Raw genomic sequence first — 25,101 nt, forward strand, 5'->3', positions numbered from 1 at the left:
ACCGTCGCTTGGGCCACGCCCCATGGAAGCCACACAGTTGACGGACAGCTCCATCCAGCCTATCAGTTGTGCAAATAAAGGGACAATGTTCTGTCTCCACCAATCACAGACTTCGAGAGCCCGAGATTATCTTGTTACCACAGAGATGATGTTACGCGTTATGTGGTTCCCCGTATTTGTCTACTGAGTCAACGGAGTACTTTCGCTGGGTGTCAGAGGATTGTGTTGGGAATTAAAACACAACAGCGAAAGCCAACTGTAGCTTGTCAGCAATGGTGCCATCCAGCTTCTAAAGTGAGTAGTTTGCACTAAAATGCTGGTGCAGCGACCAGCGTTTATGGGGTTGATGGGAAGATCGTTAAAGACAGTAACTGTTAGCTAGAAACGCTTGCTTTTGACAAGACTTCACCTGAAAACCAACCGTTTTTATTTTCCTTCAACAATAACTTATTAACGTTTGAAATACTGTGGTTAACGTTAGCTTAGTGTTGCGGCTGGAAAACGGCTATGATTTAACAAATCAGTGTAAATTGTGTTACTTTGGAAAACATCCCGATTTGCATCACTTGGGAATAATCTGTCCTAGTCAGCAGGGTCCACACTTAACGTTTCTAACGGTTTAATGACTGTGTTAGCTTACTGAAAGGTTGATGTTACCAGTAGCTAGATAAGGAGAAAATATGTGTTAGCATAACGACATTTACTAAGGACAGCTGTATTTTTGCTCCAGTTTTATACGTAATATAACAACATCTATCATACCTGTCAGGTACGCAATGTTATTTTTGTTAGCTAGCTATCGGAGCTATCGTACGCCTCTACAGTAAAGCAGCAATTTTGAAATATTATGAGGAGCAAGCAAATGTATCCGGAGAGCCGCTCTGAAAGGCGTTAACGTTATGTTTGGCTGCCAGGATAATACAGCCTCGTAGCCTGAGCCATAGTGTATTTTAATTAAGGCTTTATTTTAATCAGTGAACCAGTTGGTTTTGTAGCTAACATTCATTTGTTCAGGTACGCTTAACAACTGTAAGTACTAAATAGTACTGTACTACTCGTTTGCACTTTGATTTCTTGTTCTGAGGCTACTCCAGCTGAAGTAAAAATAGTGAGAGGTTTTGTTGTTGGTTACCCCGGGAGACAAAACAGTGAGGGGAAAGTGGCTGTTACTTCCTCTGTTGTTGTGATTGTGCCTGCTGAGTCCCAAGGCGCATTGCATGTGTGACCTATTGTGTCACTTATATAAGCCTGTTTCACTGTCTTCCAGCTTTGCAGAGGATGCATACAGCACGCAGCCCTTCCTCCATCCCGACAGGTGTCTCAGGAGATGCCTTGGACCTCAGCTTGTCAGGCTCCCAGCTCTCTATGTCCAAAAGACCCAGCAGTGCCTCACCTGGGAAGTATTTCTCTCGGTCCGTGTCGGTCTCAGTGGCAAGTGACAGCAGAGGAAAACGCAACACCCTGGTGAGTAACTGTTCACTGTGCACTGCCTTTTGTGTGCTTTATCTCAGGCATATAAGATAATACATTAAAGATGCAGTGATGACAAACACAGTGGTTTGTCTCTGAGGTTGCTTGTCTCAGAATTCTCATCAATAACTAGTGTGCCATGTTTGCATACAAATCTTTTAATTCAGTAACAAACCTGTTTAATCCTCAGAGCGATGCTAGTGTTGGAAGCTCCCGCTCCATCAAGAACCTGAGAAGGTCCAACAGCACCACTCAGGTTAATCAGCAGGCCAACATCAGTTTAAGGTACACACACACACACACCTGCTGATGTAATAACAATTGAACTATTTATGCTTGTACACATTTACAAGTTGACAGGAAAAGTTTTCGTGAGAATCAGTCTTCCCCTCTGATGTCTCTGAGTCCTTATTCCTTATCACTGACATTGACACACTAAACTGCACATAGTACAGTATGTGCTGTTACGTGTGCTCTACAAAGCCTCAGGGCAAACGTGCTCTTAAGATTCAGTTAGTTCATCAAGTGACCTTAGTAGCGACCTACATGCTGCTGTTATGTTTTTGGAAATGAAAAAGAAATAAGACTGTGTGTCTTTTAGATAATGTGTGTCAGACAGTCTTGTATAACCAGCCAACATCTCTGTAGTTTAGCTGGCTGCATGTCTTTGCTCTTAAAACCAGAGTGCTTCTCTTCAGTGAGCAACAGCTGGCAGCCCTGAAGCTTCAGCAGTTTGGACAATGGGAATTGTGGCGCGCCGGCTCCTGCATGATAAAGAGTCGAGCGGCTGTTGTTGGGGTCGCGGGGTGCAGCGACTTGCTTTGTCCCAGGTTAGAGGGGGAGGGCCAGGACTTCGAGGTCAGGTTACCCCCTCCACTGGGAGCCTGTGAAAGGACGAGTGTGTGTGCACACTCTGGTTCTTTTGTCCGGCAGCTGCCGCCATCCCCCCCTCACTGCCTCTGAGGGTGCAGAGTAGAGGGGCTTTAAATTTGAAGACATTCTAAATACCCCCTACACGCCTCTGAGTCTTTCAAGGCAGTCAGGGGGTCACTTGCCATCCCTCTCCCTCTCCCTCTCCACTGCTTCCTCCCCTCCATCACTCCCTTGCAAAGCAGAAAGTAAAGGAATGTGCTGCCTGAATAATGTTGTCAGATTGCTTTTCATTGGACCAGCTGGCTTCACCCCCCCGAAGATACACATGCTCATTTATATACTTCCTCAGACAGAAACGCACTGCACAACACAGGCAGACTGCAGCACTGATACCAGTGGAGGCCACGCCAGACAGGAGGTCACCATACATCTGCGCCTCTGATGGAGGTGCTGGTGTGTAGGGCTATTTGAAGGATGAATGACAGGCCATCAGGATCAACATGTGCACACACATATTTACATGGTTCCCCCTGACAGACGGTCAGCTGCTGTGCACTGAATGCCACTAGTTGGGCTGTAGAAGAGAAGGATGAGTCCTGTTTCTGCAGCTGTCATTGCAACATTTAATTACAAAAGCCGCCGCTAAAAGCATTGCTCAGTGTGCCTGCTCTGTATCGAGTAGTTGAATTGTGTGCCGTGCACTGCTAAGCTCTTCTTCCATGAAAAGAGTGTGCTTTTTAACCCACTCATGAGGATAAATTTGAAATAATTTTCTTGGCTCACAGCTACCATGTTCATGTCAGCCTTTCAAAGAGTAACTCCACCCAAAATGCAGTTAATGTGTTTTTTTCACAAATAGTTTTTTTATTTATTTTGCTAGGTTTTGAGATAACAGTCTGTGATTTTTGGTTTCCACCAGTGACCACTTTGTTAAAGGTACAGTTTTACTGCCATAATTTTGGTTTAAAACATTCATAAAAGTAAACAAACATTATCAACAAAATGTGAAGAAACAACAACAGTCCTGACTCTGGTCAGCTGACTTGGTCATTAGCTCAGTGCCTGGCTGATCTAATGGTAGCTATAAGTACAGCAGCTGTGGGCAGCAGTTCGCGGTCTGATGATATGCTGCCCTTTGTATTTTTGGAGTTATTCTTGAATTCTGGGCATATCTTACATGTTGCTAGTACAGGTTTGTTCTGGCTGAAAACATGAGCCTTTGGTTGCTTTGTATGTATTTCCCAGTCAGGACCAGAGTGAGGACTACCTGTCCCTGTTTGACAGCAGCTCAGATGGACGCAAGAAACTGGCCAGTCTTAGCAAAGCCTCGCCGGACAGAACCACGTGGAACATCCTGGTATTTGTCATCAGTCACATGTAGACATTTCTTTTGTTTTGTTTTACTAAAGTTGACCAAGCTTCCTTTCCAAACAGTAAAAAATCTTAACTGGTTTTAAAGGTGCCACATTTCACGGTAGCTCAGCTTCTAACAAGTGTGTGTTTCCTTTCTTTTAGGACGATCAGCCCAGAGCTTTCCCACTACACTCGAGCTCCCGCAGCACTGGCAGCGTGGACTCTCCCACCAGCCAGAACAAAAGAGACTCGGGCATCGCTCTGGCTGCCTCTTTCACCGCCAACAACAGGTGGGCAGCGTCTATGACACACAGACACTCACACACACACACACACACACACAGTGGTCCATGCAGGGCAGGAACAAGCCTAACACTGGCCTGGTGACTACTTGCACTGCAGCATTCTGGATTTCTACCCGCTTCTCATGTTTCATACCTGTTGATCACAGCAGCTGATACTGCCTTCAGGAATTCTGCCCACACGCTGCAATTTTTCTTCCAACAAAGCTGTCAGAGAAACTATGTGGGCAGAGTTTGAGATGTACAGTATCAGTTACTGTAATGCCTCAAAGGGAGGGTGAAGGAAAAAATGGCAGCAGTGCCATTCTGAATATTTCACACAAATACCAGGACATTTGCTGCAGTAGAGTGTCATTGTGCCTTTTTGTTTTTCCCAGGAGCAACAAAGGAGCTGTGGGGAATTCTGTCACCACCATCTTACACAACAACTACTCCGAAAAGCCACTCACACCTAAGAGCTCCAACCAGAAGCCGTCATTCAAGTATGTCCTGAAAATAACTGCTTCACTGGTGTGTCTGTGGAGATTTTAATCAGCCTCAGCCAACAAATAAGGCTGATATCAGTATCCAAAATAACCGCCATTGTGTGGTTTGTGAAGTGTATATGCTTTCATACATACGCAATGTTTACGGTTTCTCTGAATTCCCCATTATATTTTCTTATGTTTTTCAGCAACATCCTGAAAGCCACAGCAAACGACGAGGTGTCACTCGAGAACGGCTCAGTGACAAAATCCCAGAAGAATTTCTCTTCAGTTTCCTCAAACAACAGGTCTCCAGCGTCAGCCCAGCACAGCAGCCCTGTCCTGCCTCGAAGGAGGGAGGTCACTGAGGAGGAGGCCGAGAGGTCAGAGCTGTTGGGCTGCTTTCACAGACATTGTACTGTGTGTGTGTGTGTGTGTGTGTACTCTTCTGTTGGTGTCTTTGCACAGAACTATGCACACTTGTCTCATTTGCACTATTCCTCATTTGCACAATTCTGCAATACTGATGTAAATATTGTTGCCATCTGGTCCCTGTTCACTGGTTATATTTTTTCTTCTGGTTGTTTTTATATTTATATAGTGTTGTTTTTATATTTATAGCGTCAGTATTTAGGTTATTAGGCTTATACTGGGACCAGGGAAACTAATTTCGTTCCACCTCATGTTTCTACATGTGTGAAATGACAATAAAGCTCCTTGAGTCCTTATGTTCCTCTTTCACTCATAGGAGGTCTTGTGTGTATCTGAAGGTTTATTCAGCAGGTGAACCAAGCCGCGGTCACTATCCAGCGCTGGTACAGACGCCATGCCAAGAAACAACACACTAACCAGGCAGCGCTCAAACGCCTTTTTGCCAGCAAAAGAAAGGTATCCATCTGCCCCCGGGCTGCCTCACTCCTGCTCTTACCTGGTTAGTTCTCTTTCTGTTGCTACTGCATTACGAGTCTGTGTCTGTTCCTCGTAGGAGTGGGAGGAGAGAACAGAAGAGGACAGCTGCCGGGATCTGCAGCAGAAAAAGGACGAGGACAGGAAGCGGATTCGCGAAGAGAAAGCACGTCTGGCCCGCCTCGCTGCCATCCAGGTGCCCACAGCTCATACAGTGTCTTTAGTATTTCACTCCTTTAAAGCTGAGAGACCTGCAAGAGGCATGTTTTAAAAATGATGGTTAAGACTGAAGCAGCAGAGACTGAGATAATCTGACTTCTAGCTCAGAAGCATCAGACACATCCTAGGTTAGGTGAGCATCCATATCTTCATGCCATGTCCTCAACATATTGCAAAGGCTTTGTTTTTCTTTCCCTGCATTCTGGTGGCTGATAGCATTGTGCTGAGTCTCCCTCTGGTGTTGTGTTACAGGAGCTGCAGCAGAAAAGAGCACAGCGGATTGCAGAGGTGCAGCATGCAGCTGAGGTGGAGCTGGAAAGCCTGAGGCAGGTCGGTGTGGTTGGACGCAAGAAGCCTCCCAAGATTTCTCCCACCAACAGAAGTCCATCCTCACCGAGCAACAACAGCCCGATGTCTCCCACAGACATGAAGGCTAAGAACACAGGTCTGTATGTCTCTGGGTTCCTTTAACTTCGGATACATCAGCTTTCATTTGGGATCGTCCTTGTTAAAAGATGCTTTCCTGCTGGAGAAAATAAACAAAATTATAGAAAATGTTTTTTAATTATGTTCTTTGAAAAGTCTGGATATCATCCAAAACTATTTCTGGTAAACATAGAAAGAAACAGTGCAGTAGAAAATACATTGTGCCCAGAGTTCCTGTAATGTTTTTGTTGTATGGAATAGCTGTCATATCAGACCGCTGTTTCAAACACAGATAATGTTATATAATTGTGTTGTTATAATAGTATTTATTAGTTATGTGTTTCCACAGATTCCAATTTGAATGTTGTGGCTGACTTGGGTGAGCTGAGCTTCCGTGCCATTTCCCCAGCTTTGTCCAATAACAGAGGCTCTCAGTGTTCCCAGGTGAATAACTCTGTTGCTTCACAGCTTAGCTCTTCACTTTCCTCACTCTCTATTTGTCATTCTCCTCTTCTAATATTTCACCAAATCCTTTCTGTTTTTCCCTCGTAGGATCAGGAGGACAGAACACAGGTGGACATTTGCCTGGAGCAGCAGCATCCACAGAACGACAGGAAGTTGATTAGAAAAGACAAAGCTCGTCTGGCCCGTCACGCTACTGCCCAGGTGAACACATCTGATGTACGTGTTTTGTCATAAAACCCGTGATTGATGGTTGAAGCGCATTTTTTAAAGTGAGCAACCAGTCACATCACTGAGTCACAAGGCTTGATTGTCCCTCTGGTGATGCAGGAGCAGCAAAGAGCCCAACGAGTTGCAGAGGCACAGCATGTAGCTGAGGGGGAGCTGGAAAATGTGAGACAGACTGGCCTGGTTGGACGCAAGAAACCACCCAAGTTTTCTCCCATCAATAAAAGTCCAGCCTCACCAAGCAATAACAGCCCAATGTCACCGACAGACATGAAAGCTAAAAACACAGGTCTGTGTGTTTCTGTAGCTTCCTCCTGCAGTGCACTAAGAACATAGAGTGTATGAGGGAACTCTGTAATAACTGTGCTGGTTAAATGTTTCCACAGACTCCAACTTGAATATCGTGGCTGAGTTAGGTGAGCTCTCCAGCTTCAGAGCTGTTTCTCCTGCATTGTCCAATTGCAGAGGTTCCCAGTGTTCTCAGGTAAGTAACTGAAAACTCTCAGCTGCATTTCAAAGTTACCGAGTATGAATCCATCTGCCAGTGGAAGATGCAGTTAAGCAGCTATTTGGTCCCATTGTGAGCATGTTTGTTTTCTCAGGAGATCCTGCAGAGATCTGTGAGTGTAGAGGACCAGCGACAGGGAGCTTTGTCCAGCAGGGCTCAGTCCAAAACCACTCTGAACGAGCTGCTCGATACCCTCAAGTTGTTGGAGGAGGAGCCAGAGAGGCTGACTGAGCCCAAGTGTTACCGCAAAGAGAAATACGCCTGGATAGATGAAGTGAGACTTCCTCATTGCCGTGTTTACCCGCGACAGTATGAATTTCCTGGTTGTGGAAGGAGCACAGCACAGTGGGGTGGGGTTCAACATCAGACGTTCAGTCCTGCCCACTGTAGTTTGATGGGATGATTGCTGAGTGTCTTTTTCTTTTTATGAACAAATTATGTTGTTAAACTCTGTCCAAATTCGACATTTAAAACCCTCAAACCGCAGCAGGTGGAATTAAACTTTCAAGCCCATCCTCGTTCTGTAGGCTGCAGCCAGGAATCCTCTAGTTGTGTGACATTTTTGTCCAGAGTGATTTTCTTTTGTGTTTCCTCTGCCCAGAAAGAAACCGTACGAAAGAAATTATGTTGTGGCTGTTATCTGCATGTCCGCTGTGTCTCTGATTAAAGGACGGAGACTCCAACTCTCTTACCACCGACAACTTGGAGCGTCATGGCCAGCTGAGTCACCACCCTGCACTGCCAGATGGGGGCGCCCTGCTCTCCGAAGCCAAGCTGCAGAGCATCATGAGCTTCCTGGATGAGATGGAGAAGTCTGAGCAGGAGAGACCTCGCTCAGTTACTTCAGGGTCACACCGAGAGGTCAGCATCTGGAGCACTAGCAGGCTGTCATGCTGCAAATGTTGCAATAATAACACAAAGTTAATGACCAGTGTAGAGTCCAGCAATCATACATGTTTATATTTGATTCACATAGCCTTGACAAGTGTTTAAGATTATGATCCCATAAATACTGAGGCTCATTTAGCTAAACCAGGCGGTTTGTACATTTAAGTTGGGGGTAACTAACCCAGTCTAATCAAATTATGTTAATCCTGTTGTCATGTGGACTAACTGTTGAACGTTTCCTGTGTGAGCTCAGGCTGTGTTGTCAGAGGAGGATCTGGTTGGTGTCGAGCAGGCGTCCGCCACCGCCGCCGACGTCAGCGGATCCATGATGAGAATCAGGCTGGAGCTGGAGGAGAAGAAACGCACGGTTAACATGCTGCAGACTGCACTGGTGGGGGAAATGCACTCACATTAGAGTACAGGTTAATGTGGAGTGAAGGTTTTGATCCTGTTAGCTGCTACAGACATCAGATATGTTCTTTATGTCCTCCCCTGTCCTCCAGGCCCAGCAGAGGGAGCTGACATTGAGACATGTGAAGGAGACGGAGAAGGAGCTGAACAGGACGTTCCAGCTCCAGAAGGAACAATATGAAGCCACCATCCAGAGACACCTCACATTCATTGATCAGGTGGGTACACCTTCTAATGCCAGCTGCAGTACACGCTCTGCCTCCCCTGTGCTCTGAACTATGTTCCGTCTGTCTTCAGCTGATCAGTGACAAAAAGGCCTTGAGTGAGCGCTGCGAAGGAGTGGTGGGCGAGCTGAAGCAGGTGGACCAAAAGTACACCAAGAAGATTGCACAAATGCAGGAGCAACATGAAATGGTGAGATGGACAAACTCTTCCCAGCAGCAGAAAACCCAGTGTTTCCACGAAGATTTAAGAATTTGCACATGCATCACTTGCAGATTTTCACTGCAAGTAAATTTCTGCTTAGCATCTTGTGTGATCACCTTTTGCCATCTTGCAGTGCTGCTTTTGTTAAACTGTCTTGTCTTTGTTTTTCCCTCTCTTCTTCTTCTTCTTTTTCTGTGTATCTGTCTTTGTCTGTGTATCTGTTTTCCTGGCTTGTAGGTGTGGCAAATTCTGGGTCCCTTGTGCGAGGTAACTTTTTTCTCCTCTAACCCCAGACATCCTCAGCACTATCATCTCTCTCATTCTGCCATTCCTGTTTCCTTTCATTTGTCTGTCCGTCACAACTTCAGTTGGACAGTCTGTCTGCATGTGAGTCTCCTCAGTCTTTTCTCATTCATCTTGAGATATAAGTTGCTTCATGTTATTGTGTCAGTTGTCTTGCCAAGAATTCTTCTTGATTCCTTATGAATTTGTCACTCTTGCTGTGTAAAAACTGGACCTGGTGCCCACAAAGTGCCACCTTTGCGGCTGCTAGTCTATCAGTGGTCTTCATCCCCTCAGTGCCACTTCACTGTGACACTACACCAACTCCATAATTTACCCTCTGCCCTCCTCCGCCTCCTCCCTCCGCAGGAGATCAAGAAGTTAAAAGAGCTGATGAGTGCCACGGAGAAGATGCGCCGGGAGAAATGGATTGACGAGAAGACCAAGAAGATTAAAGAGATCACCGTCAAAGGTGGTGTAAACAGAGCTTTAGCTCCGAGCGGAAATCTGAGATTAAAACACCTTTAGCAAAGCTCTGTTAAGATCAGGGCATAAACAAGCAATTCTGTGTAATGTAATCTTGAGTAATTCTACCTTGCTTGGGGGTAACTTTTCCTGTGTGCTCTCGTGAAGTACACTGTTTTTATTTGCATCAGAATCCTGCACTGTGCAGGTGTCACACATCGTTTAGCAGTAATGACACGGCATAGCGTCACCCACTGGTGGCTTCTCCCCACTGCTTTACTGTTTGATCACACACAATGTAAACGAAATGTGTTGAAGAGTCTCAACCCTGAATGCCCCTATGTGGGGCAGCTAAGGGTTAAAGGAATAGTTCACCAAAAATGAAAATTAAACAGTATTGAAAAATTACAAACTGTTCCTTTATCTGGGCTGTATCTGGTCATATCATGATTTTTGCATGTGTGGCTTCATTAAATAGTCTTGTTAAACGTTTGAAGTGTTGACATTCAAAGACTGCTTTCAGGGAACTCTGACTGCTGTCAGCTTGCAGTTTACTGCTGCATATGTGAAAAAAGTTGTTGGGGAAAAGAAACAAATCTGTTGTTGTGGAATTCGAAGAGATGTTGGCTCGGGTTGCTGATTGGGATGCAAGTGGTGCATAGCAAGCAAAGACGAAAGATTTAATATTCCGTAACCAAATCTAACCGACGTCAGTATTACAACAAAATCCGTGTCAAAGCAAAAACAGTATTTTACAGAACTGAAAGCCTGTGCCTGCTCAGTCTGCAGATAAATCTCAGTGACAGAAGCATAAAGTAGTTTGGCTTTGTGTTGTCAGCTCTGCTTATCAGTTATAATTTCATTATCAGAATAATTCATCATAATGTAAATGTTCCATTATAATGAGCATCCCTAACTACTGACCTGACCTTCCTCCAGCTGGTAGTTTAGATGCTGCTCTGTGTGTACCATGTGTGTCAAAGTGTTGTTTATATGGACACTGGGTTAGTGGCTTAGGAAAGTCTAAATTCATCATTAAATCCAACATTAATCCAGCTGTAGCATTTCCTGGCCTGTAAAGGGCAGCTTGAACAAAGAGGTGCAGTTCTGTTTCTTACCATGTTGCTCCACTCTGTCCTGCCTGTGATGAGCTGATTCCATGAAAAGTTGCAGCGACTTGTCAGCCAGTGTCGATGACGCGTTCGGGCAGTCAGAGCTCGAGAGCTCAGAGCTGCTTGTGTTTCTTTTCTCAGTGACTGCTTTGATTCACTTCTGTTTTCACCGACATTTGGACTTCAAATAGACCTGCCTTACAGTAATCAGACACATGCATAACTAAAGCTATCATTTAAAAGACACGAGTCGTATTATTTTTGTTTCATAGCAGACTTGGTTGACTGACCTGTAGTTCTCCTCCTCCTCCCTCAGGTCTGGAGCCGGAGATCCAGAAGCTAATTTCAAAGCACAAACAGGAACTGAAGAAGCTGCGGACGCTCCACGAGGCGGAGCTGCTGCAGGCGGACGAGCGGGCGGCCCAGCGCTACGTCCGCCAGTGTGAGGAGCTCCGCCAGCAGCTGGACAGGGAGAAGGAGGAGCAGTGCCAGAGAGAGAGGGAGTTAGCCAAACAGAGGTGGGCATGTCACCTCTGCATTACTCAGATTTAATTTAACCTGCACCCGTGAAAACACGAGGAATGGTCCTGTTCTGCTTGCAGGAACACAGCGGAGATGATCAGAGATCTCACTGATTAGTCGTGTGTGGAATAATTCTGCAGTGTTAACTTGTTAATATTAATGTTAACTTGAGCAGCCTGTGTACAGTCATATTCATGTGTGTGTGGTTCTGGTTGTCTCAGATATGAGAAGCAGCTTCAGGAGGAGGAGCTCTCACTGCAGCAGCAGAGGAGGCGTCTGTACAAGGAGGTGGCTGATGAGAAAGAGAGGCTGGCTCAGCTGACTGCAAGGTGAGGTCAAAGGTCACCTGTCTGTCTCTTTCTGTCTCCAGATATAGGAAGCTGAATCAGTGGAGAATCAGGACAAACCCTCTGGGTGTTCAGTCCAGGGTTGTGGTTTTAGGTTCTGGTCGAGTTTAGTCAGAGATCTTTGTTACAGGGCAGAGGAACTGTTTCTTTAATCCCCACCGCCCTGCTGCAGCTCAGTGTTTGTGCTCGTGGCTCAGTTTCCCCCACAGTCCTGCAGGATGTATGAGACATGTCCTTAAAGATCGCTGTGACCTTGAGAAGATAGCAGACTGAAGTGAGTTCTGTTTAAAGTAAGAAAAACAGCATCAGGCAGCACTTTTGTATTTTGTCATGTGACACACATTGATGATGCAGTCTGACAGAGGAAACTAAATGTGTCCCGTTACCTGTGACAGTCTTGTTGGGCTCTGTGGGATCCCCATCTGGTGTTGCCTGAAACATCCCACTGGTTCAGCTGTGTGTTTCTAGTTGATGTGCGCATGTGGGGATTATTGTGGTTCTCTGTTTCAGTGCTCCTGTTTGTTTTTGCCTCACAGGCAGCGTGCCGAGCTGGAGGATCTGCGGCGGCAGCTGGAGGAGAACAGCTCACTGGCCGGGCGAGCCCTCCGCGAGGAGCTGGACAAGTCCAGAGAGGAGCAGGAAAGGAGACACCAGGTGATGAATAGAAACAGTGCAGGATCTCATCAGCTCTGAGTGTGTCAGGTATCTCCGCCCTCCTGACCATCCCTCTCGTGTGCTAACCGGGTTTGGTTTATGTGATTAGGTGGAGATGAAAGCTTTACAAGAACGTTTGGACATTGAAAAGCAGACCTGGGAAGAAAACTACAAGAAAAAAGAGGTTCGTTGACACTCTGCTGTTACTCTGTGCTGTCCTTCTTGTCCTTCTGCTTTACCTGCTCTAAAGCGTTCACAGTGAAGTGTAACGAAACACACAACACACAGAAAAGTAAATATGAAGTACTGCGCTCATAGGGCCCTGTAGACCTCTGGACCACCCGCTCCTTTCTTGTGCTCAAGTGCAAGAAGTGAAAACTTCAATCAGCAGTCTTAACCTTCGACAGCAGGAACTGCTAAAAATGGTCTTTTTCCATCGTACGTACTGATGTCTGCAGGTGTCTCGTTTCCAGCTCTCTGGAGTGCAGCCAAGTGAGAACAACATGTGCTCTACTTAACTCAAATTTGGGCGAAAGCCTGAGGGTGTAGATCACGTGCATAAAGAAGGAATAGAGTTAAGAAGTGGGGGGTTGTCATGGAAATGTGAATGTGTGGGGGTGTTATTATTAAGTAAAGAATTAATCGCTGTTGTGCGACTTAGTAGGAGCAATTTGGTTATTGGCAAAGAGTCAATGATTATGGGAAATAATCATTAAAGTAAAATCAGTGTATGCTTAATACACATAAATATCGGGGCACCACCCTGTTACCAGGGACCAATAGCCAAATTAATTAATGGGAAAACAGTCTCTTAAAATTGTGAAGGATGAATCCGAGCACTGGCTGTCATGAATTCAGCTGTTATTACAAGTACATACACAATAACCACAGTCAACGACAGGTTAAACTATAACAGGATTTATTAAACAGCAACAACCATCCATAGATAAGTATCACTTTGTAATAAACACTATTATAATCTAAGTTTTATCAACACACATTAACTATTAACTAAGATAACACAGGTACAGCAACAAGAGTATATCTATATACAGGAGTGTGTGTGTGTGTGGGTGTGTGTGAGAGAGACAGATGACGACAACAGTATGGAGGCTAACAAGCTAGCCAGGTAGCGGCTAACAAGCTAGTGGCTAAAAACAAACAAAATGGCGGTTAGCAAGCTAGCCAGAGGGTGGCTAACAAGCTACAGGCTAAAAACAAACAAAATGGCGGTTAGCAAGATAGCAGCTAACAAGATAGCAGCTAGCAACAAGCTAGTGGCTGACTACAATTAAGATGGCGGATGGCCACATGAGGGGAGGAGCTACAACCAGAATGGCGAGTGGGAAACTACAACCAAAATGGTGGAGGACTACATGAGGAGGGGTCAGCACACCAGGATGAACAACCACATAAAGGATGACTCAGCAAACAAAACTAGTCACACGCATGTGATGACTCAGCAAAACTCCAAATGACTACCGAAGAATACGCCGGCCGTATTATTCAGAGCCAAGATGGTGATAACCAACGTGATGTTGCTTATGTGGTCACAGAAGAGAACGATGGGCGGAAGCCTTTGAGCGCCACGTACCCCTTGGTTACGGTTCGTGATCGCGTGCTTGGACTTTCGCCTCACCGTTCAGAAAGAAGAGTGTGAGGAGAGATAGAAATGAAAATACAAGAAACACAACCCAATAAAAGAATCCACTCTAATTCTTTAGAAACTCGCGTGTCACCACACAATAGCGGAGTCAGTAAACCGGAGCTTATCTGCTCAGCTATTGGTCCTTTAACTGGTGACGCGCGGTCTCGCTGAAACGGCGGAAATGACCGACCGGAAAACAAAATCAATGAATGCAGCACTTAAAAGTTACAGAAATCATGTGTAAACAACCCTACGTTACACTATCTCTGCCCAGACATAAGCCTCTTACGTTGCGTTGCTCCGATCTTTCGGAGTTGAATTAATGATCCGCTTAAACGTTCGCAGCGTCGTCCTCGGCGGGATGCTGGCGGTCCGTTATTCTGATGATGCGGAGTGTTGATCTCTCGGCGGCAGCGGAGAAAATCACCGATGAAAAAGTTAACAAACTTTGTTTCGTCCTTAACAAAGTCGGCGCGCGGCTCGTTAACGTGCGATCAGCTGATTGCCCAGCGATCCACGTCGGTAAAAGGGAAAAAGGAAAAGTTACAGGAAAATTACAGCAGTCTGTTTCTCGGCCTGCGAGTTGCAGAACTGTGACCCGGGATCTAAAATGATGTTAATCAAAACGTTTGATTGTTGCTCCCTTTTGGCGGTTTGGACATTTGGAGAGCCTGGAGAAGCTCTCACTGTCACAGCACGCACGGGGAAAAAGCGAAGGCTGATGATCGCAGTGACCTTTTATTACCTGAGTGACGTCACCGTAGATTCCTTAGGGATGGCTGGCACACAGCCAATGTCTGTGCTTGTTCGGGTTCGAACTCAGGAATTTATGACTAGGCGTACGCCATAAAATAGATTTCTAACGGTTAGTCACTCTAAGTCAGGCTTTATGGGTCACATGTAGGCCTCTCTATTGTTCTCCAGGGCACATGACCAGAGATCCCAACATCCCCCCTTTGGTCTGAAGAATGGGGTAGGGGCCACGGTCTTTAGAGCAACATTCTCTAAGGTCGAATGGTCCATGTGCGCTGAAGGTGGTCATCCTTCTGGCTTCCTTCCTGTTGGCTGATGAGCAGACACAGTGATCAACAGTTCAAAGTTCAGAGTTCATTGAGGCTTTAGCTCAGAGTTCATTGAGGCTTTAATTCAGAGTTCATTGAGGCTTTAATGTCTGGACAGAGTTGAGGCACAGTCTGGGCAGATGTGAATAATGAGCTAACTAACTCTACTATGATTATTTGGCATTTCAACAACACATTTAACACAATTTCAAAAGAGCATAGCTCAATGTAGGTACCCAAGGAAAGAAAGAGAGGAGAAAGAAGAGGAGGAGTATCAGTGAATTGGCTATGTATTCTAATGTAGCCAGCAGCTTAGTGGCTGTATCATGCCGGTCATAGGCTAATGGGGCTTTGTGGTGACTGTGTTCACCAACCATAGGTGGCCAATTCACTCTGCGAGGATCTCACTTTCCTCTGTTCTTGCAGACACGGTACCCTGGCATTTTTGCTAGGGTGAGTCAACTCTCAAACCACAGAGATCATCCACATCTCTAATCAATGGCTGCTGGGGCAGACTCAGTGGATATTCCTGGTTCAGGTACATGTGTTAAGGTTCAAAATACAATGAGGAGTCTCTCCTCATAATACACCAATATAAATGACATATGTGTATTGTCTTGCCAAACCAACATTCAAAACAGACTTCAGTTGCTCATTCTGCCAGTCTATGATAGTTATGGTTACAACAGAGCCTAGCTCTAATTTCTAGAGGTCTATGATAATGATAAGGAGGGATTTATTACCTTCAGTATATTTAGGGACTGGTTCAATCTAACTGACTTGAAGATTAGAACATGAAAGGTGACCCCCCTTTCCCTGAATTTGTGCTCGATTCAGAGGATGGTTGGTTAAAAATGACAGCAGGTAAGGCACCCTTGAATTTAACCTCTGGTGTCGTTGTTCATGGATGTCCAATATGCAACCTGCTGAAGTGTCTGGAGAGTTTGGTGATGCTATAAGAAAATCAAAAGGGAAAATAATAAGAAGAAAAGCAGTTAAAGGAACAGGGTTTCTGGTGTTAGGAGTGTGTTTAGGTGACTAGGTGGCCTGAGTGGTCGACCTGAACGTCTCAGCCACACACTTCCTTATAAGCTCTTTTAAACTTTTCTCTTGGAAGTCTTCCTCTTTAAATGGAAGTGGGGCTTTGCCACCATACCTCCTACCCTGTTTGGAGTTGGATTTAAACCTGCCCTTTCTGTCTGGCTGGGGAGTGTCTTTGGCCGGTGGGCTCAGGTTTCGTGACCAGTTAGGACTGTTGGTCCTCTGACTGGGGTGTCCACCCTGTGGGCGGAGTGATTGGTATGCCGGGGGACCTGGTCCCGTTTGCATCTGGGCACGAGGCATCTTGCTGCCTTCCAGTGCCACCTCTGCAGTGGCGGACGACTGGATCTCCAGTACCCTGGCACTGCTGTCAGCTGTCCTACTTGGGCGTACTCGTGTTTCCCATGCCAGCTGCGCGTACCGCCTCATCTCCTGCATGTTGAGGTTGTTAGTGCGGCAGTGCATGGTCACGTCGTAGCGTACGCTCTCATGCAGGTTATGGAGGAAGAGAGATTTGAACGCATGCTCTTCCTCTAATCCAGGCGCATTGCGCCCTTGGAAATATGCTGCTCTGAGACGCCTGTAATACTCCCAGGGAGGCTCAAGTTTCTTCTGCGTGACAGCAAAAGCATCAAGAGTGGCGGAAGCATGGTCTGTGTAGTGGGAGTATTCTTCCCGCAGGGCTTGGCAGAGCGCTGAGTAATGGTCTCTGGTTCTTGGTGGGAGAGTCTCCATGAAGACACGGACGCTCCTGGAGGTGGTTTTCCAGATCAAGCGAAGTTTCTCCCGGGCAGACGCATGGGGAAGATCAAGGAGACAGCGATCTACCTCCCTCAAGTAGTCATCGATGGATGACTCCTGGTTCCTGGGGTCAAAGCTCTCTATGTCTCTTGCAAGAGATTCAAGCTGACGTATGCGTAGACCCTGTTGATAGTAGGTGCTGGCATCGTCAGAGTCATCTGAGGATTCTGGATTCCTCAAGTCCTGGGGGGAAAAACCATGACTACTCCTTCGTTGCGGAGAAGGGGTTTGGTCAAAGTGAGGGCGTGAGCGGTGCCCTAGATATGGCATGTCGGCCGGTGTGGGGCCAAAATCCCTGTCGTCTCTCAAGGAATATGGCTGATGTCCACTTTTCTCCAGGGAGGTTCTTCCTTTGGCAAAGTCAGGTATGGAGCGCTGGAGAGCTGATGAAGTTGCACTTCTTGTGCATGAGGCATTCCCATGCCTATGGTGGACCAGTGGAGGAGTGTACTGGTCAAGAATGATCATGTCGGGCATCTCAGTAGGGGCTACTACCTCTCCACTAACTGTCCTCAGATCAGCGGGTGTGGCTCGAACTGTCTGCCGAGCACCCTCAAGCTCCTGACATATGGTGGCTATCCGTGCTCGGGATGCCTGTCGTTCAGCCCGCAGCTTGTCCTCCATGGTGTCCGCCGTTCGCGTTTTAACCATCTCTTTTGGGACAGGGGCTGCATCTGGGTCAGAACCAATATCAGACGGATCAGGGATCAAGACTGCCTTCATCTGATCCTCCGTCGTTTGGAGCTGCAAATTCAAATAGGGACAATCCTGCTGGATGGTCTCATTTTCCTCCTTAACTTCAATCAGCTGATCCCTAAGGTCCTTAACCTCTTGCTGTAGGATCAAGTTTTTGTGTTGCTCAGCATGATATCTGGTCTGCAACACTGTAATCTGCTCCATATACTCTGCAGCTTGTAACTGGGCTTTACGGCGATAAAGCATTGTTACCTGACTGAGCATCTGAGAAATGAGGGACAAGTGACAAGTGACCACTTCCTGTATTTTCTTATCACAGGTGCTAGCGTTGTAGCTGTTCAGGTCACTCATGCCATTAACTGCCAATTTCACGAGGCCAGTGACTGTGGCCTGCATGTCCAGGTCATCTGCCTCTTGGGAGCCTCTAGCTCCTGGGGTGTGGGAATCCCTACTGCTCATTTTGTCTTGCCACTGAACAGACAAAACAAAATCACAAAACTGCTACACTGAGCAAGTTTAAGTTGCACAGGTGGGCTTCAACCTGTGGCTTACAAACCTACAAAAATCAACAATGTGCTGGGCTAACTATGGCTGCTAAGTAGTTGTAACTGAAGTTACACAGGAGCACTATCCCTTATGCTAAAGGAGTTAGTGTACATCAAAACAGGACTCACAGATCCAGGGAAGCAAGAGAACACGGTCTGTGTTCTGCTACTTAACCTATGTAATCCACTATCCAATCTATGGCACCTCTTAGTGCAATCACAACACAACACAACCAATACTCTTAGTACCCGTAATTAATAGTTAACAATTAAAAATGCAGGGGACGGCTTCTTCACTCTAATTCTGAGAAAAGAGGAGAATAAGGAGAATAATAAAACAACACAAAAGAAAAGAAATTCTCTAAACCGTCAGCAGCAGGTTACTGTGGTGACACTGTAACACAGCTGGAATTAGACAAACTCACCTGGGACCCCAATTATGTTGGTGGACCCATGGAAAAGTTTGGTTTTGCCTTTTTTGTTATTGTGTTTATACTGTAACACAGCTAGAATAAGACAGCCTCACACGGGGCACCAATGATGTTGTGCGACTTAGTAGGAGCAATTTGGTTATTGGCAAAGAGTCAATGATTATGGGAAATAATCATTAAAGTAAAATCAGTGTATGCTTAATACACATAAATATCGGGGCACCACCCTGTTACCAGGGACCAATAGCCAAATTAATTAATGGGAAAACAGTCTCTTAAAATTGTGAAGGATGAATCCGAGCACTGGCTGTCATGAATTCAGCTGTTATTACAAGTACATACACAATAACCACAGTCAACGACAGGTTAAACTATAACAGGATTTATTAAACAGCAACAACCATCCATAGATAAGTATCACTTTGTAATAAACACTATTATAATCTAAGTTTTATCAACACACATTAACTATTAACTAAGATAACACAGGTACAGCAACAAGAGTATATCTATATACAGGAGTGTGTGTGTGTGTGGGTGTGTGTGAGAGAGACAGATGACGACAACAGTATGGAGGCTAACAAGCTAGCCAGGTAGCGGCTAACAAGCTAGTGGCTAAAAACAAACAAAATGGCGGTTAGCAAGCTAGCCAGAGGGTGGCTAACAAGCTACAGGCTAAAAACAAACAAAATGGCGGTTAGCAAGATAGCAGCTAACAAGATAGCAGCTAGCAACAAGCTAGTGGCTGACTACAATTAAGATGGCGGATGGCCACATGAGGGGAGGAGCTACAACCAGAATGGCGAGTGGGAAACTACAACCAAAATGGTGGAGGACTACATGAGGAGGGGTCAGCACACCAGGATGAACAACCACATAAAGGATGACTCAGCAAACAAAACTAGTCACACGCATGTGATGACTCAGCAAAACTCCAAATGACTACCGAAGAATACGCCGGCCGTATTATTCAGAGCCAAGATGGTGATAACCAACGTGATGTTGCTTATGTGGTCACAGAAGAGAACGATGGGCGGAAGCCTTTGAGCGCCACGTACCCCTTGGTTACGGTTCGTGATCGCGTGCTTGGACTTTCGCCTCACCGTTCAGAAAGAAGAGTGTGAGGAGAGATAGAAATGAAAATACAAGAAACACAACCCAATAAAAGAATCCACTCTAATTCTTTAGAAACTCGCGTGTCACCACACAATAGCGGAGTCAGTAAACCGGAGCTTATCTGCTCAGCTATTGGTCCTTTAACTGGTGACGCGCGGTCTCGCTGAAACGGCGGAAATGACCGACCGGAAAACAAAATCAATGAATGCAGCACTTAAAAGTTACAGAAATCATGTGTAAACAACCCTACGTTACACTATCTCTGCCCAGACATAAGCCTCTTACGTTGCGTTGCTCCGATCTTTCGGAGTTGAATTAATGATCCGCTTAAACGTTCGCAGCGTCGTCCTCGGCGGGATGCTGGCGGTCCGTTATTCTGATGATGCGGAGTGTTGATCTCTCGGCGGCAGCGGAGAAAATCACCGATGAAAAAGTTAACAAACTTTGTTTCGTCCTTAACAAAGTCGGCGCGCGGCTCGTTAACGTGCGATCAGCTGATTGCCCAGCGATCCACGTCGGTAAAAGGGAAAAAGGAAAAGTTACAGGAAAATTACAGCAGTCTGTTTCTCGGCCTGCGAGTTGCAGAACTGTGACCCGGGATCTAAAATGATGTTAATCAAAACGTTTGATTGTTGCTCCCTTTTGGCGGTTTGGACATTTGGAGAGCCTGGAGAAGCTCTCACTGTCACAGCACGCACGGGGAAAAAGCGAAGGCTGATGATCGCAGTGACCTTTTATTACCTGAGTGACGTCACCGTAGATTCCTTAGGGATGGCTGGCACACAGCCAATGTCTGTGCTTGTTCGGGTTCGAACTCAGGAATTTATGACTAGGCGTACGCCATAAAATAGATTTCTAACGGTTAGTCACTCTAAGTCAGGCTTTATGGGTCACATGTAGGCCTCTCTATTGTTCTCCAGGGCACATGACCAGAGATCCCAACATCGCGAAGGAACTAATGACAAATGTACCTGAACCCGAGTGTGTACATCATGTGTGCGTGGAATCAAAAAGCAGCCAGGACAGACATCATATGTGCTTTGTATGTCCACAGGAAGTGTGGCTGCTGAGCCGCGAGCGCGAGCTCAAAGAAGATCTGCGGCGAGAACGCGACAAAGAGATCGAGCTCGCCATCTGGACGCTGGAGGAGGAGACCAGCAAGGACAAAGAGGAGTGTGAGAGGGCAGCCGACAACAGGTGTGTGTCATTGTGTTTTTGGGGTTGTCCTTCCATCAGTCCATCCAATTGTCATGAATCCAGTATTTCAGGAACATCTTGAGGGATTCATTTGAAGGTCAAAGGTCACTGTGACCCTACAAAACACATTTTCAGTCGTAACTGAAGAATTCTTAGCATTATTCAGCAGAGCTCAGGAACAGACGGGCAGATTGTGACCAGATTTCACATGTGGTCACAATTTGAGTAGCACGACTTCTGATTTGCATCCTCTGTCCAGTACGGCCAATGATTTTTAAAGTTTTTTCCAGCACCAACTAAAAAATTCACACTGTTGTCAGGGTGAAGCGTGTGAGGGAAAAATACGAGGCGGAGCTGAGGGAGCTGGAGCGCTCTGAGAAGGAGGCCGTGGAGAAACAACAGGAGCTGAGGAAACAGCAGATGGAGGTGGAGGGAGAGCTGATCAGACTCCAGGCTGTGCTCCGGCAGAAAGAGCAGGAGAACGAAGAGGTCGCTCAGGTGAGCAGCTGTCACTCCATCGCTCATGAAACCTCAGAGTCTCGCGTTCTTTCGTCTTTCTTCTGAAGGTCTTCTGTTACTCTCCTCTGTATACCAGCAAGTAACACGTCATCACAAAAAAGTGAATACCGTAGAACGCTCTGTAAACTTAGGCATTTCCACCTGAACAGAGCAGGGACAAGCTGGTGGAGGAGCGCCGCAGCCTGGCGGAGGTGATAAGGCAGGAGTTTGCCGACCGGCTGGTGACCACAGAGGAGGAGAACCGCAGGATGAAAGTGGAGGTGTCCGAAGTTCGAGCGAGGCTACGGCTGGAGGTGGAGAGGGTCACCAGGGAGAAGGAGGAGGAGCTGGCCGAAGTTCACCAACGGTAAGGTGGAGGGGATAACAAATCCGTGGATGTCCGGATGATCAGAATAGTTTGTGCTTTAGACGATTAGTTCAGGTCTGTTTCAGAGTTTTCAGCCCATATGGCTGAGCCTGATAACACGAAGTGAACTGACTGACTTACAAATTACTGAAATAAAAATCTGATATTTTTATACGTTAACTGATCATGCATTGGCAAACATGTTTCAGCTCCTGTGATTTTTTGTTGTTGGTGTCTTGGAAGTGGCCTCTTATTAACGTCCTCTGGTTCTGTTTCAGAGTGAAGGCAGCCATCTTGAAGAAGGAAGAAACTGTAAATAGTCTCCGGAAGCAGTATGAGGTGAGAGGCCTGATGAAGCGCTGCAGCGTCTTCCAGTTGTTGAGGAGAGACGATTGACAGCATGTGTAAATATCTCTGTCCTCTGATAGGCCGCCCTGAAGAGGGCCGACCACCTGGAGGCCCTGTGGGAGCAGCAGAGGAAGCAGCTGCTGGAGAAGTGACTGTTTCCTGGTTTCATCTGTCTCGACCCTCCATTGCCTGACCCCCCCCCCACACTCTGCTTGGTGTCGCTCAAAGCTCCCCCCACCCGTCACCTCTTTTTTTTTTCTTTTTTTTTACTTTTTCCACTTTGGATGTTGTTCATGCCAGCAAGACTGAACCTGTGCAACTTGGGTTGAAGTGACTGAACCTTGTCCTACCTCATTTGAAAAATACAAAATGGGGAAATGTGCTGGGCCTCACTGTATAATCACCCCCACCCCAAGGCATAAAGGAGCGTCATGTGTTCCCTGATTTAAATGCCACAGACCAGGTGGCACCAGATGACTATGGATGGACTTCCATTTTTCTTCCAGAGGAAGATTACTGCAGTTTTTGTGACCCCCGCCCTCCATCCTCACTCCTGGAGTCTGTGGGAGCAGGAATGCCGCCATGTTCCCCACAGAGCAGCCACAGAGAACACTTCCAGATGTTCCTGAAACCAGCCCAGGCCTGCACTGGTGTAAAGTGGGAGGGGTGGTGGTGATTTTTCTGAAGGACCACTTGCTTACTTACAGCAGACTCACGGATCAGTCAGCACTAGAGCTCCAGTTTGAGCTGCACCATCTTATCTGTTGAGTTGTGTGTTTCCCGGTGCGCCCTCGAGGCGAGAGCTAATTACGGGGTCTGTAACCTCTCCCCGGCGTCAGCCCTGTGACCAGCTGTGAGCAGTTTGTTACGTGTGTCTTACCCCAGAAAAGGTCGTGTACTAACACTGGTTAAGTTAGAGAGCTTGTAGAACGTCACTAGAAAGAGACCGGATGTGCTGGAAACTAAATGGTAATCTGATGGCCTGTTTGAGGTCAGATGAGTGTAGATTGGCTTTGAACGTGTCTGAATGTGAGGAAGAAAGAAGAGAATGTGGGGGAGTGGAAGGAAGAAGGAATGCGCATAGAAAATGTTTATAGGATTAGGAAAGTGGAGCTGGGACGGAGCGGGCTGGTGGGGGGCTGCAGGGGGCACACGGCATGTGACAGGCAGAGGTATGTTCAAAGCCGTATAGGATCTGATTGAGGGGCTGCGTTGTGACAAAACACATGAAGCTCAGCGGCAAGAGGCGGTAAACTTTCTGTGTCTGTGTTTCTCTCAGGAGCCGCCGCCTCTCAAGCACGCGCACATTTCTGTTTCCTTGTTTTTTTTTTTATCTCAAAGGTTCCTGCTTCTTTGCTGATTTCTTAACCCCGTCTAACAATTGGAGATATTTTCCTGACAGACACAGAAAGTCTTTGTGGGTAAGATTTCAGTCAGAATGGTCCATAGCACGAGTTAGTGAGGGGTGAGGGGGTGAGTGAAAGGGGAGAGAAACCCTAAACCTGGAAGTAAAGCCTGGTGTTTAGGTGCAACAGGATGTGAAGGACCACAGCCTCCGAATCCGACCTCGTAGCAAAACATATTTATACTCTTTATTTATTTACTAATTTAGTGCTCTCACACGACCTTTATAGTGGAAACTAGTCAAGTTGTGTTTTTAGTTCCTTTTGTAAGAACACTAAATCAGTTAGTCGGCAGGTCTGATGAAACGTTAGAACTACGCCATTTTGACATGGTTTAAATACAGTACGTCAGGTTTTTCTGACATGGAAGTAGTCCGAGCCCCGATGTAAAGGCTTCACGTGAAGTGTGCTGTGCTGGAAGAGTAAAAGCAGTTTTAAAGTATTAGAGAGCGATCACAAGTAAACCACAGACTGAAATCAGTTCCCACCCCTCCAGGAAGTGAGTACAGTTCACACTGGAGACTGTGAGGGAGTAGCTGATGTGTGTCAAACCTCGCTGTGGGCTTCACGGTCACTAACTGTGAGTCAGGAGGACTTTGGCGTGGAGAGCTGTTCGCGGCCTCGCGCTGCTCCGACGCCATTGGCTCAGCAGCCGGGCCCGTCACAGCCGGGAGGGGGGCCGATGTGAGCTGGCATTCCTCACGCATGCCCGTCCGACAAGTGCCAATGAGCCTGGCGTGTGTGTGTGTGTGTGACCTGAGATGACCCTCGTGGTGACACACACACAAGGCTCCCCAGTTTGTTTTTCCTTTCCATTTGTAACTTTGTGTACAAGCCATTCCAGCTGTCACCGCTCGTTGTTGTGTTTTCGACAGCCAGTGGCCCTCCCACACGCTGTTTTCTTTCCTCGTTTTACTCTTGTTTTTATTGTTTTTATGCTTATGGTTCGAAAACTGTGAAGATGACTGATATGTTTGCAAAAAAAGAGAATAAAAGCAAAGACTGTTGAGAAGACTCGCTGTGTTTCTCGTTTTTGTTCCCTGTGGTGAAACAGACAATTGTTTGCTTGTTTCTGCCTCCACCTCCCGCCCTCCCGCCCTCCCATCATCCCTCGCTCTCTCAGACCATAACTCCTGGGTGTGGAGACCAAGAAGTGTCTCCAGTCGCCTCCGATCAATACCCTGCGGTATATAAAATATTTTTGAAAGCATTCCCGTTTTTTCTGAACAGATATTTTAGTTCACACAATAATCGCAGTGACCTCCTCCCTCTTCTTTGCTGCTTTGATGGAGACAAAACCACTGCAGGGATGTTTGAGTCTATACATCTGGAATAATGTCCAGAGCTGACCCACTTCTCCCCCCTCCTCTCCCTCCTCACCCTCCAGCTAACTCACTTCCTGCCAACCGGTGGTGCGTACTGAAACTTGTCTCCCCTTTCAGCGGGTTTCCTTTCTTTTCACAGAGCGAGCTGAACGCTGACTCTCGCTTGGCTTGGAGGGCCCATCTGATGGGGCTGGACGGACGGACAGACGGATGGATGGGAGGAAGGAGCCACTGTCTCTTCACGTCTTCCTGTTTGATGTTCAGGCTGCGTGTTCCTGCTTGTCACATGACAGTTTGTGTGTGTCT

General features: G+C 46.5%; 1 protein-coding gene across 3 annotated transcripts; it reads left to right on the top strand.

The window, feature by feature from the left end:
* Positions 1 to 26: 26 nt before the first annotated feature.
* cep131 (centrosomal protein 131) lies at positions 27 to 24,484 on the top strand. 3 transcript variants are annotated; one of them, XM_046376969.1, is made up of 30 exons: positions 27 to 294; positions 1,268 to 1,464; positions 1,661 to 1,755; positions 3,589 to 3,700; positions 3,859 to 3,986; positions 4,376 to 4,480; positions 4,672 to 4,845; positions 5,233 to 5,350; positions 5,448 to 5,564; positions 5,840 to 6,032; positions 6,363 to 6,457; positions 6,566 to 6,694; positions 6,806 to 6,992; positions 7,090 to 7,187; positions 7,306 to 7,485; positions 7,881 to 8,072; positions 8,353 to 8,490; positions 8,603 to 8,728; positions 8,808 to 8,924; positions 9,174 to 9,203; positions 9,588 to 9,690; positions 11,112 to 11,313; positions 11,539 to 11,646; positions 12,201 to 12,318; positions 12,428 to 12,502; positions 20,712 to 20,854; positions 21,175 to 21,352; positions 21,523 to 21,719; positions 21,998 to 22,058; positions 22,148 to 24,484. In XM_046376969.1, exons 2-30 carry the CDS (start codon positions 1,279 to 1,281, stop codon positions 22,217 to 22,219), a joined length of 3,777 nt encoding a protein of 1,258 aa, XP_046232925.1. In that variant the 5' UTR covers positions 27 to 294; positions 1,268 to 1,278; the 3' UTR covers positions 22,220 to 24,484. The 3 variants fall into 3 exon arrangements, with proteins under 3 accessions (XP_046232925.1, XP_046232926.1, XP_046232927.1); XM_046376970.1 differs by having other exon boundaries at positions 6,566 to 6,679; XM_046376971.1 differs by lacking the exon at positions 9,174 to 9,203.
* The last annotated feature ends 617 nt before the right edge of the window (positions 24,485 to 25,101 follow it).

The sequence above is a fragment of the Scatophagus argus genome, chromosome 21 (genome assembly GCF_020382885.2).
Source record: "Scatophagus argus isolate fScaArg1 chromosome 21, fScaArg1.pri, whole genome shotgun sequence".
NCBI classification, from domain to species: domain Eukaryota; kingdom Metazoa; phylum Chordata; class Actinopteri; family Scatophagidae; genus Scatophagus; species Scatophagus argus.